The sequence below is a fragment of the Heterocephalus glaber genome, unplaced genomic scaffold, assembly GCF_053883595.1.
Source record: "Heterocephalus glaber isolate CG9 unplaced genomic scaffold, H.glaber_assembly_v1.0 deba00001555, whole genome shotgun sequence".
Classification (NCBI taxonomy): domain Eukaryota; kingdom Metazoa; phylum Chordata; class Mammalia; order Rodentia; family Bathyergidae; genus Heterocephalus; species Heterocephalus glaber.
Genome location: NW_028258346.1, coordinates 14,671,639 through 14,685,700, shown reverse-complemented (window position 1 = coordinate 14,685,700; position 14,062 = coordinate 14,671,639). Strand labels below are relative to the sequence as shown.

General features: G+C 37.8%; 1 protein-coding gene across 2 annotated transcripts in view; it reads left to right on the top strand.

Moving 5' to 3' along the window:
- The window catches only part of Eif3h (eukaryotic translation initiation factor 3 subunit H), a 101,713-nt gene that overhangs the window by 30,909 nt on the left and 56,742 nt on the right, over positions 1-14,062 (top strand). For both annotated transcript variants that reach the window (XM_004850198.4, XM_087190708.1), the window contains exon 6: positions 2,642-2,798. In XM_004850198.4, the coding sequence (XP_004850255.1) occupies positions 2,642-2,798 (157 nt within the window). The remainder of the gene's footprint in view (positions 1-2,641; positions 2,799-14,062) is intronic.

Genomic DNA, 14,062 nt, shown 5'->3' with positions numbered 1-14,062 from the left:
TCCCTTGAGGAGACGAGACAGACATCTGTTTGCTGTCTTGCGGGTTAAGATTCCTTGCCCAACTTGAGAACATGCAGAACCCCCGAGGTCTGCAGGAAGGTTCTAGAGACAAATGACTTATTCAGAGAACAGTACTCATCTTACAGGTTAAGCATTCAGACAAGAATGTGACAGTTCGAGAAAGTAGGATTTGGCAACTGAGGTTTCTGTTGGCCACTTCACTCCTGTCTCTTGGAGCATAATCAGTAGAAAGCCCCCCTTTATCCGCTAATTTGGATGATAAAGAAACCTTGTCAGCACTGGTTCATGAGTCTTAAATGTGAGTCAAGCCATAAAACCCAAGCCTTACCGTGAAGGCTACTGGGTTAGCTTCCCTCATATTTCGTATTTCCCTTGTTAAGGCTGATATTTTTGGTTTTGTAAGTAAAACGTTGACTTTTGGGTGTGTTTTTCTCCTGTCTTCACTTTTTAGCAGCACAGGGAATCTCAAACCAGAAGAAAAAAAAACTTGTGGGTTAATCGGTAGTGTACATTGCAGCCCCCTGAGATGTTAAAACAAAAAGAAGGAAGCCTGGGCCATAGTGTAGTACTTCAGGGAAAGAGTGGAGTGGGACGTCGTGGAGAACACAGAAACGAAGGAGAAAGACACGACCTGCGATCATTCTGTTAGGCTGCAGACAGAGAGTGGGGCCGTTTGTGACCTGTTACATAGAAACAGTATACATTGTAGGAGTGTGTTTTCCTGTGGGAGACTATTGAGCTTGCCATGTGTCTGTTTTTAAAAATCAAGAAGAGGGAGCATGTCACCAATAAACAGAAGTAGTTAAAATGCATTGGCATGTGTTATTGACAGGCATATGCTTGGCAAGAGGGAGAGAAAGAGGCAGGCACGCGTGGCTGCAGAGTGGGCTCTGGGTGCGTTCCCATCTCGTGGCTTGTGAGAACAGTGTCGCTAGACATTCACAGATACTGTGCGTTTTGGGAACTATTGGCAGTGTGTTGTTGGTGCCGGTTAACTTTTCGGTGACCAGGGCACAAGCAGGCTCTTGCTGCCTGACCTTAACGCCCTACACTAAGCTTCCTACTCACGTTGAAGTCCTCTGCAGCTCTAGCTAGAACTTGTACATCATATTCGTTTCAGCCTTGTTATTTATGAACATGTTGGGAGCTCCTAAAGTTACCCAGTTATTGTGATTTAACTGCAAGTGAAATCTCGCTTCTCAGATGCAATAATTCCACACCAGGTCATCTCCGTTTCTTTGTATAAAAATGGGTAAGTAGCATGTAGCTGACTTCATAGGGCAGCCGGGGAGGAAATGAGACATGTGCTGCATATAAGACCCTCAGTAGAGTGCTTGCCATATTGCAAATGACCAGCAGATCTTTACCGCTCATTCCTTGAACAAAATATATTTGGGGTTTCTCTTATGTGCCAGTACCCGTGTTAGTTTTTGAAGATGTGATGTTGAGTAAAACATCCTTTGACTTTACAAGAACATTCAAGAGGGGAGACAAAAGAGAGCAGGGGAGACTGACAGAAGGTGGGTTCTGTCTTTCTATAGAGACTCCGCCAGTGTGTAAAAATTCTAAATACATAAATAGGACAAATTCTTGGTTATTTATATCTACTAACAGAAACACAGCTGTCAGTTTGTTCCTTTTGACACCTAAATGACTCCTAGTTTGAAGTTTGTGAAGCATTTCCACTACATTATTTTTATATTAAAGATTCGAATTTAATATGTATGTAAGAAAGTAAGAAGACCATGAAATGTTGAAATGATGAGCCAGTTTAGCTTTGATAAGAAAGGTTTTTTTCCTGAATGCTTTATATCATCAGATTATATTAAAATGGCAAGATCGTAAGTATTAGACATGGAAATTATTTTAGTGATTAAGTCTTTCTTGAAGGTTTTATTTTGGACAGTCTTGAATGCTACAGAGAGTTTATCCTTATGTTTGAAATTTTCTTTCTTGAAAGTAAAACATATGATCCTTAGGTTTGCCTTGCAGAATAAGAGCAGTCCTCTAGTACCTGATAATACTTCACTGTTGGAAGGCGCCGTTTGTGTGCTTAACTATCCGTTGGCTAGGTACTGTTACAGGCAAATTTTCTCTTTGGTCATTGTAAACAACTGGATATAACAGTTCAGTGAGGTGAAAAGAGTAAGAAAATCCCTTCTCCTTTTCAAGTGCAGTAACTTGTTTTAAAATCTATACATAATTTTTTCCTCTCCACTTTCTTTATAAAAGAGACTAAGGTATTTGGACCTGTTTTTGTGTGTGTGTGAAACTGGATTTTAGTTATCAGTTTTCTTTTAAGTAGGAACTAGCTTTTTAGACATAAGTTCTAGAATTTCTCTGAAGGTCTGCCTTTAGCTTACATGATTTCTGGTGTCTCTCATTTACTTCGATTTTAACAGTGGTTTAGTACCTCATGAGTAGGGTTAAATATCCAGGAACCTTATGTGAGCTTTATTGTTTATGTAAGGTTAAAGGAAATGGTTTGGAAGATATTTGTTTAGTTTTGTCATGTAGTTACTTGGTTTTGGAAGCTCACTGACATAGTTTGCTTTTTCTTAGAAATGAAGAAAATATAGGCTAGGATGATTTTTAAGCTCACTTCTGTATTTTCTTTTAGGTAGTATTAAAGATCATCAAACACTATCAAGAAGAAGGACAAGGAACTGAGGTGGTTCAAGGAGTGCTTTTGGGCTTGGTTGTAGAAGATCGTCTTGAAATTACCAATTGCTTCCCTTTCCCCCAGCACACAGAGGATGACGCTGAGTTTGATGAAGGTAAGGTGCTTGCCTCACACATGCGGCCCTGTGGAGGACAGTTCTCAGCGTGCTCTGATCTTGTTACCGGGAGCCTCTTGGGTTGTCCTAATCCTTTGATTTTTGGGTTTCTTAAAAAATTACACAAATGCTGGGAAAGGAGGATTTATATGAAATTCATTATGTGGGCCTTTTCCTGTGTAGTTCGTGATTCTGGTGCGCAGTATAGTAGTCTGCCCCTGTGTCCAGAGGATGCACGAGTGGACGTTAACACGACGGATTCCGTTGAACCCTATATGTATTTCCCCATATACATGCATGTCTGTGATAGGGCTTCATTTTTAAATTAGTTACTGAGGCTAACAACAACAACTAGTAATAAAAAGAACAATTATAATAATTTGGGGGGTGCTGGAGCCCAGGGCCTCATGCGTGCTGGGTAACTACTCCTACCAATGAGCTGTGCTCCCTGCCCTGTAATGATAATATACTATAATACAATTATTTAAAACTTGTTTATTTCTCGACATTTCCACTTAGTACTTTTGGGCCGTGTGTGACTGAAAGCAAATGGTAGGTAAGAGCGGACCGCTGTAACTGGGCTAGGCGCTGCAGTGCAGTCGCCCGACACGCTGTGGATCAGCTTGCCAAGTAACTTGCCGTCTGAGGGGCATCATTGTGCCTCCAGCATCTGTTCCCTTCTAGCCTTTTTGGGCCCTGTCAGTGTTAGGAAGAAATAAGTTGAGCTGTCTGCTTCAGAAGGGAGCATTTCAGAAGCATTTTGTTTATTTGTTTGTTTGTTTTGGATTTCTGAGACAGGAGCCCATTATATAGTTCAGGCTGGCCTCAACCTCACTGTGTAGCCCAGGCTGGCCTGGGAGTTGGGTGATCCTCTTGTCCACGGGGTCCTTTTGCCTCAGCCTCCTGAGTGCTGAGATTACAGGCATGCACCACCACCTCTGACTTTATTTTTGTACTGCAGGTGTAATTGCTTTATTAGTGAAGGCCATGGCAATTAAAGGGTCACCATCATTTCATTTTCAGTTTTTATTTTTGTTACCAGTAGTCCAGGTTTGCAGTACATAGTGACCACATCCCTCATGGGAAGTTGGTCCGTGTGCATAACACGTCTTCATTCTTTTTCCATCCCCTTCCCCTTCTCTGCCTCCCTCCACCTCCTGGTCCTCTACCATCTTCAGAGATTTTTTAAAAATCTAGTTGAAGGGCCAGGGATTTAGCTCAGTGGTTCCACCACCTGCCTCGCAAGCATGAGGACCCGAGTTCAATCCCTGGTACCCAAAAAAAAAAAAAAATCTAGTTGAAAATAATTTCTCACTTGTTTGAACTCTTAGAGTTCATTTTCTATGTAGTTTGTTTTTTTAAAAAAATTTTGACTGTGGTAAAAAGTCTATAAAATTTACCATCTTAACCATTTTCAAGTGTGTACCTCAGGAGTCTTAAGCATGTGCCTGCTGCGTTTTTAAAACTTTCTCATTTTGTAGAACTGAAACTTTATCCATTGAACGGCTCCCCTTTTACACTCTCCACTCCTGACAACCACTCTCTGACGTTCTCTGAGTTTGGCTGCTGCAGAGCTCCCTTAAGTCAAATCATGCAGTATTTGTTTTTTTTTGTGATTTGTGTATTTTACTTACCATAATGTCCTCAGGGTTCACCATGTTATAGCATATGGCAGGATTCTCTCCTTTTTTAAAAGACTGAATGATTTTGTTACATGGGTATGCTATATTTTCTTTATCCATTAATCTGTCAGTAGACATTTAGGTTGCTTTCACCTCTTGAAATTGTGTTGCCTATGATGAGTATTGTGAATAATGCTGCAGTAAACATGGGTGTTTAGATTATTTTGAGATCCTCTCTTTTAGATATGTACTCCAAAGTGAATTTGCTGAATTACATGGTTATTCTATTTTTATAGTGCTGGGAGTTGAACCCAGTGCCTTATGCATGCATGACAGGCCCCTCTACCACCAGCTACATCTTCTGTCATCTATTTTTACTGTTTTGAAGACTTTTCATGTTGTTTTCTCTAACACCTATACTGTTTTATATTTTAACCAGCCATGAATCAGAGTTTGTAATAAAATTGCTGACATTTTTATTTTCTGTGTTTCTGATAGTGGTCAATTTAACTAGGTGTGAAGTGATTTTATGATTTTGATTTGCACTTCCCTGATGAATATTGATAGTGAGCATCTTTTCATATGGAGTCATCTCTCATTATCTGTGAGGGATTGGTTCTGGCATCCCCCTTGAATACCAAAATCCATGGATGCTCAAGTCCTTTATATAAAATGATACAATATTTGCATGTACCATGCACATCTTCCTGTATACTGTAAGTCATCTCTGGTATATCAGGATGCTGATGTACCTAATACAATGGAAATAATCATTATACTGTATTATTCAGAAAAAAGAAAAGAATCTGTGCATGCTCAGTACAGATTGTTTTTTTCCCCTGGATATTTTTGATTGGAGGTAGGCGGGTTTTACAGACATGGATCCTGTTGATTTGCAGGGCCTGCTGTACTGGTTGGCAATTTGTCTATTAAAGTCCCGTGTCCACTTTAAAATTGGATTTGTTGGATTTGGAGTTCTTGATAAACTTTACATATTAATCTCTTATCAGATAACAGATTGCAATATAGATTTTCTCCTTTTCTGTACGTTGCATTTTCATGCTGTTGTTTCCTTTGCTGAGTAGAAGTTTTTAGTTTGAGGTAGTACTGTGTTTTTGCTTTTGTTGCCTGTGATTTTGGTATCATGTTGCAGAAATCATTGACAAATCCACCATCCTCAGGCTTTTTTCCTGCTTTCTTCTAAGAGCTCTTTAGTTGCAAGTCTTATGTTTAGGACTTTCATCTGTTTTGAGTGTACATCACATGAGGTAAAAGTCCAGCTTCACTCTGTGACATCTGTATATCCAGCTTTCATAATACCGTTTGCTGAGAAGACTGTTATTTCCCATCCAGTGCTCTTGGGACTCTTGGTGAATGTCATGTGACCATTCATTCCAGGTTCTCTTTACAGACTTTTTGTTCAGTTGCACCAGTTCATCTATCTTTGTCTTTATTCCAGTAGCTCACTTCTTGGATTACTGCAGCTTTGTAATAATGTTCTGAAATCATAAGTGTGAGACCTTCAGTTTTGTTCTTACCATTCCAGATGATTTAGACTATTCTGAGTTTTGTAAGATCCCATGTGAAATTTAGGAAGGAATAATTTATCATTGGGATTTTGATAGAGATTACATTGAATATGTAAGTTGCTTTGTATCGTATTGACAGGTCTTTTGCCTCCTTGGTTAAGTTGGTGCCTAAGTATTAGATTCTTTGTGATGTTATAAATTGGGTTGTTTTCTAAATTTCATCATTTTCTATATAATGTTTAACTGATCACTTCTAACTTTGATAAAATGTTGATTATTTCATCTCACTTAATATCTTCATAGTATCCTGAATGTATTTGAGATGCCAAATAAATTCTTGCTAGGGCTAATACCTTGCTATTGCAATTTATCTGTAAATCAGTTTTCATTAATGTACTACCTCTAGAAATAACCAAGGGTACTTTTGTTGCCCATACCCAAGTACCACAACTTGCATTTTTAAAACATTTTTGCAGTATGTATCTTTTTTAAACTGAGATGCTTTTATCTGAATTGCTGTATATTTGTACCTCCCACAGGATTAAGGTTGAGATTTTTGTGTGATCCATTCTGCTGGCATTAGGATACTCTCTAGGAGTACTTATGTATAGTATAGTGATCACTATTTTAAGACTGGAAGACAAGAAATTGTTAATACAGCTTCTTTAGTTTACAAACAAGGAGCCAGAGAAGTTCACTTGGAGTGACTCATTTGCTTACTTGATGGGAGTAAAAAACATTCTGGTGGGAGTAGATACCATTCTAGGATAATTTACATTGTTTTCTCACATTATTATTATTATTATTTTTTTTAATTCTTGGTTTAGAATATAAAAAAGTAATGCTCAGTCCTGTAATGATAGGTAAGCAAAGCACAACATATTAATTTTAGATCTACATCATTGAAAGTTAACTACTTTTATAGGTTGAAGTAATTGATCATTTAACTTATATTTTAAGAAGCTCGGTAAAAAACGTTGTAACATCCCTGAAATAAGGAGAGACTTGAATTTAGCATTAAATAATTTTTTAAAACCCGAGTATTTTGTGCTGTATATAATGTGTACATTGTCTGTAATCAGCTGTGTTAAAGGTTTTATCAGTTCCATTTTCTGGATTAGGAAGCTGATGTTTAGTGAGATAAATAACTTGCCCCAACGCATCTAACTAGCAATAGGTAGAATAGGATTGAAACTCGTGACTTCCAGGTCTAAATCCTGTGATTTTTCCCGCCATACCGCATTGCTCTTAGACTTTCAGTGAAGCATGTGCCAGACACTAAAGGGTTATTGAATGTAAGTGGCATGCTTCCATGCCTGAAACCTGCTTTTTTTATTATTATTATTTTTTTTTATTTTTTGAAACCTGCTTTTTATGAAAAACAAGTAAGTTTACACTTTTCATGGTTTACCTTCAGGAACTAATGAGATTATATGATTTCTTTTTGTTTGTTTGTTTTGTTGTTTCTTTTATTTTCTGAAATAGGGTCTGGCTAGGAAGTCCAGGCCGGCCTCAAACTCTCGGTCCTTCTGCCCCAGCTTCCCAAATGCAGGGATTGCAGTTGTATGCCACTAGGCCTGGCTCTCATTTTTCTTATACATGTGAAAAATATAATACATACCTTGTATTTTTTCATAGCCTTAGGTAATAGGATTGAATTGGGTTCTCTCTCCTAACCTATTTATTTTCTTAATGAGCGTTAGAATGTAGTCACCATTAGATTTTTATTGACCCTAGATAAAAACTAAAATTATTACATAGGTCTAGCTTACATCTTCATTATTTTATGTCATGGTAAAGATCCACTATTTTGCTTACTGCTTTTCCATTATTTTATGTCCTCTAAAGCCAGTATTGAGGGAAGGAACTTTTCTTCCGTCATCATCCTGTTGAGAGTTAAAATCAAGAACTTCATGATTTTAGCAGTGATATGTTATGAGCTGCTTAGGTTTTTTTGTTACTGTTTTTCTGCAGAGGTGTAGGTTTGATTTTTTATGTTTTGGTTCCTCGTGTAAAGTGGAAAATTTTAATCTGTGGTACAAATGAAATGTTAGTATTTGTTTTAAGTCAGGGATTGTCAGACTATGATCCGCGAACCTGCTTTTGTACATAAAGTTTATTGGAATACTGCTCATTCGTTGATATATTTTCAGTGGCTTCATTCCTGCGACAGTGATGTGTGACACAGTTGTCAATAATGACCAAATGGTTGCAAATGTAAAATATTTATCTTTTGTCTCTTTAACAAAGTTTGATCACCTGTGATTGGCATAAAACTTTTCCTTACTCCTTATTCTTTATTATTAGGTTAAAGAATAAGACTATGTAGTTCTCTTTTTCAGTGTAAATAGACGGTTTTTGTTCATTGTTTAATTTTTTTATATCTTGCTTTTAATATTAACTAAGTCCAGAATGTCTTGAGAGCACTGAGTTGAAAACATTGATCCTGGGTGTTTATTTCACTGGCAAAACTGTGAAGTATCAGAATAAGTGGTTTTTGATTGAATTTTAGTACATTTTCTTAAGTTGCTGATGTGTAGAGAAACTGTGCAGATAATAGAGAAGAAAGGTATTAAATTTATAGTCATAATCTTGAGACCAGGCATAGAAAAAGTAATGGTACGAGGCCAGATAATTTGGATGGGAATCTCAGCACTACATTAAGAGCTTTATGGCCCTGAGTGACTTCTAATCCATTTTTTTCCTTGACTGGAATATCTTTCATTTAGCAAATATTGTTCACTTCCTTAGTACTGGAAACATGGTGAGAAAGATAATTTCCTTATGCGATAACTGTTGAGATAGTGCTGCCTTAGATTATGTTGTTATAGAGGAATTCATACCCTAAAACTGTCGAGGCATGAGGTTCCTCTTGTTTCTCAGCATTATTTCACAGTTTGTTTCTGGCAGTGTGCAGTAACTATCCTTTGAATGGTTTAAATCTTGATAAGTTTTTGTATTACAAAATTTACTTGCCAGTTGAAAGTGAGATAACTTGCTCACATTAGAGAAAATAAGCTTTTAAAAAATGAGTACAGTGGCTCATATTAAAATTCCCATTAGGGGGCACTATTATCAAGCTTAGGAGAACTGGAGACTAATTTGTTTTCTCAGACATGCAACCCAAGGTTTGCTAAAAGGGAAAAATATTTTCGTCTGATAAGATTCAGATACTGTTTTATACAACCGAATTCCTTAAATGTGTTATAAAGTGCACTGAATTAAATACAGATTTAATAACTCACTGTCTTGTTTTTCAGCAGACTGAGTCAATTTAATATTGCAGGTGATATAAGAAGCTTACTTTATTTTGCATCAGAGCCAAATCCATAATTTTTATATTAGGAGTGGACCCATTTTTATTTTGCTTGCTTTAAGCTAGTCACAAAAGATGACCCTTGGCTTTCAAAATAGATGTCTTTCAAAACGAAGCATGCAGGTGCTGTGCTGCCAGAACTCAGGAGGAGGTAAGGTGGCGCCTGTCCTGCCCGGCTCGGCTCGGGCAGCGCAGCATTGGTGTGTGCAGACTGCCAGCTCTGAAGCCGCACATGGCACACACTGAAGTGGCGTGCTCACAAACGTTGCTTAAAAGTCTTCAGGTAATTTCAGTAGAAGAAAGTTATTTCCTTTTTAAATTTTGCCGTTAGGGAGTAAGAAATACTACTATAGAAGCAAAGCAGTGTGGCAGAGTCTTAGACCTTTCAAAGGCTAAACTATGAATTGGCAAAAATGTAATTAAAATAAGATACATTCAGAGTAACTTTACAGCGTAGGTGTTATTTTTGTATACTGGTTTTGGAGAGCAAGTCTGTGTGGTTACGTTATTTGCAATGCTCTCCACGTAAGTAAGCCATATTTTATGTTGGAGAAAATCTCTGCTTACTTACTTGCTTCTTCTAGTCTCACCTTCCTTCTCTCTCTTCTTAGTTTGCTTGGAGCCAGCACCCTGGACTAAGGTGCCTGAAACCTAGCCGGTTGATGGCTCTTTCGGCATTATGTTGCTTTTGAGTTCAGGGAAAAGTGAGTCAGGACAGAGACAGCTTTTCATGCTTTTTAGACAGATGGGGACATTTTGTAGGAAGACATGATGTTTGCTTATTTTGTTTTATCTCCTATCCATAAAAATAGTCAGTGGTCATTGTGATCTGTTCAATGGATTCATTTAGAAATTCTGCTTATTTTACTTCTTTTTTTTCTTAAAGATTTTTTTTGGGTAGAAATATTAGAAAAAATATATAGACAGTTTGGGGGTACGTTTTGAAACTTAAATTAGAGAAAGAGGGGCATTTTTAGTGAACTTAGATCATTAAGTGGAGATGGGATAAAATATTTCATGTATCTCAGAAAAAAATTCATCCATAGTAATTCATTTTAGGATTTATCTTGCAAATTACATGGAATGGATGGTGAAAAAGATACAAAGATACCAAATCTTGGTTACTGCCTCTAAAGACTTTGAGGAGAGACATGGGTAAAGCAAAAAATTATGAGGCAGAATTGATGTAAGTCTAGAGCAAGGCAGGGAAAAATGGTAGGATCAGCCATGTCAGCTACTGATACATGTATTTGATTTAGCATCTTTATTATCCAGAGCCGGTTATATTCCTTGATCATATTTTTCATATATTGCTGCTACTTTAGTATTTAGGTAGAGAAGTTGTGTTTGACATTTATGCTGTTGTGATAAATTAAGGAATTTGGACAGTAATGTTAATAACATGTTTATAAAAACCTGGGACCTCTGGTGCTCCTTAAAATATTTAATACTATGTTTAATAAATTTTATGTATGTAATAAATACTTCATTTTAGAAATACTGTGGGCAGAAAACTAGAGAGAATCTGTACACTGAAATACGATATAATTCCCCTGACAGATCTTTTTCTTGTTACTCTTGGTTGTATTTTGAAAATGTTAAATCATTCACATTTATTGACTTACTGGTGAATATTCGGGGCAGTGAAGTTTAGATTATTGTTTGTCATTTTGATCACTCAGAGGGCCTATGGTTTGTGATTTGAAAAGTTAACTCACATACCTAAGCTTACTTTATACATTTAGATTTGTCTTACAGAGGTGATTAGAATACAACAAGTAAAATCCAAATATGAATCATTGGTCCTAAAATGTTTATGTCTTTATTTGTTCTTTTTTTTTTTTTTTAAGTCTGTTTTCTGTTTGAATCTTTCAAGATTTTAAACACAGAAGTAGGAGCAAAGTCCAGCTTCAGAAATAATTTTGCATTTGTTTCATGTTTTAAAATGTAGTTCTTTACAGAACCAAGACACCCTGTGCATGAAACGAACCCTATTGAAAATGTGGCCAAGGCAAAAGATTTTTCTGCTTAAAGAAATTAAAGTGCTTTACACTGTGCTCTCTCTCCCTGGGTCCCCAAAGCGTAAGTGCTATGGTTTGGGGAGAAGCCAAGGAAAACCTGTTCAGATTTTCTGCAGACTTAAAGTAATACTATAAGATTTGAAAATTACAGGTGGATACTGTACTTAAATAGTATTTAAAATTCCTGAGTTTCCCAAGTCTAAAAATGTAATCCTTAAATTACTGTTCCCAGTGGTTTAGATTTTAATTAAATAAAAGCTGTCTTACTTTTGACCCACAGTAACTTTAGGTAAATATATTTGAATTTATTACTAAACCTCAGGGTAATGACCATTAAAAATGAACTATTTAGCACTAATTAAAATGTCAAAAAGCTGCAGGTACAATATATAACCAAAGATCCTTGCTATTTTTGTTTTGCCAAAAAATTTTCCTAACAAACAAGTCCAAGCTTGCTTCCTGTTTTGCCCAGAAGTGCTACCCAGTTTCACTCATTCATTTAAATACATTACCTATCTGCAGGTTTTATGGATAGATTAGTTGTAATTATATTTGATGTTCTTCATGCTAATGCTGAGTTTTCCAGAGTGATACCTTAGTCATGCCAGTGAAGTGTTCTGTTTGCTTTATTTCTCTCTCTAGCCAAAGTTTTCATAGCTCAAGAAACCTTCATCGGATTAAGGTTCCTCTTCATGACTTACTTGTTATGTTTCCAAGCGATATTTTCACATCTTTGCCACTTCTCCCCCACGCATATTATATGCCGCCTTTTAAAATCAGCGAACTTCACTCAGTTCACTTGAGATGCTTTCTGGTACGGTGGAGCGCACCGACGGTGTTTACTTGTATTCAGCGCAGTAACAGTCAGCAGTGTGCAATGCTGGTGCGTCCTTGAGCCCCCGCCTTCCCTCACCTGCTGCGGCTCCCTTGTTCTCTGCCTCTGGCCTGCAGACCTGACCTGTTGATACCCAGGCAGGCCGGCCTGAAGTTAGTCGGTACCTGCAGAAATCCAGCCACCTCAATTTTGTCTCACAAAGATGGATAGGTGCTGGCCTTGCAGAGGCATAGCTGGGTGGCAGCCCACTAACCCCACAGCCAGCGACCCTGGCACTTGAGTCTGGTAGCAGAGCCCCAGTGGCAACGGCAGTAGCAGCAACCTCTCCTGTGCCCGACGTCCTCAGCCTTTCAGGGGCCAGGCTGGGCTCCCCTGCTGTCCCCGGAGCTGCTCCTGTGCTTCTCTACCTTTGCTCTTTCGCTGTTCCTTCATCAAGGGAGTGCTTGCGTGGGGACTGTGTGCCAGGCACTTCACTGCACACTGCTCACCCACGTCTGCATCTGTGGATGTACTGTTAGGGTTTGTTACTGAAAGAACTTAACCCCTGGAAGCAGCGCTTTGACTTGAAGCCAGGGGAGATGCGTTAATACATATGGTGGTGAAACAGGTCACTTACGTGCAGGTGAAGGCGTCTAGAATGTATTTTTGTGTAGTTGGAGGATTACTTGGGGTTATAGATATGTATCTTAAAACCTGTGTATCATCAAGTTTGTAAGTTCTAGTTCCTCAGGTTTCTAGGTATATTTGTTTTGTAAAATAAGTCAGTTCTGGAAAATTTGTAAGTTGCATCACTGTTTTTTCACATTCATATTAAAAATATGTAAAGATCGCCACCTGCCTCGCAAGCACAAGGTCCTGAGTTCAATCCCCAGTACCAAAAAAAAATAAAATGTAAAGATGGGCCGGGGATTTAGCCCTGCAAGCTAAGGACCTGAGTTCGATCCCTGGTACAATTAAAAAAAAAAAAAATGTAAAGTTTTTACTAAGGTTCCTGCTAATGTGAATTATTTTTCCTTATTTTTTTAGTTTTAATTTCTTCTAACCTTGAAAACAGAGGTAAAACAAAATATTAAAAAGATTCAGTACTAGGAGTGGCTGAAGGGTAATGTGAAAAAGTGATATAATATGTATATTAAATGTTATATCTTCGTGGGTACTGGCCTTTCCCTCTGGTGATGAAATGGGGATGGGATGATACAGACAGTACATGAAACCCTAAGATCATTTTTAGCCATATCTGGGTTATTCCCTCTTTAGGGCACTTAGGAGATAATTTGAGGTGACTTAAACAGCAAGACTGTTACTGGTCAGAATTCAGATTTTTATTTCTTTTTCCAGATTGTCTCCTTTTCTTACAGGCAGTTTGATTTAAAAAATACTAGGAGGGCTGGGGATTTAGCTCAGTGGTTTCGCCGCCTGCTGTGTAAGCGTAAGGACCGGAGTTCGATCCCCGGCACCAAAAACAAAACAAAAACAAATAAAAAAATACTAGGATTTAATTATGGAAATAATATGTGTACAAATGTATCATTATAGCTCTTAGTTAAGAAAGTTTCTGTACATATTGTGCAAACTTTCTGAAAGCCATAAAATGAAGGAAATCTAGGCTGAGTTCTGGCTAATGTTCTGGATTTACCACTTATAATCGTTTTGGATCTCTCCACCTCATTCTTCACATTAGCAATTATGAGTCACAACAGCACTTTCTGCAGTTCTTTTAGCAGATGGTAAACTGAGGCACAGAGAAGCCCAAGGTTAAATCAGAACCAGAGCCCTAACATTCCTATCTAAAACATGATCTACAGCTTAAGAGGCCTGCAGTAACCCCAGTATTTTGTCAACTCTCCATTGTCATTGGGAGATGCGGATTCCTCTGATTATGATCTGTAGGCATGGTGGGTTTCCTTCAGAGATACTTCCTGTTATCATTTATTATCGCAC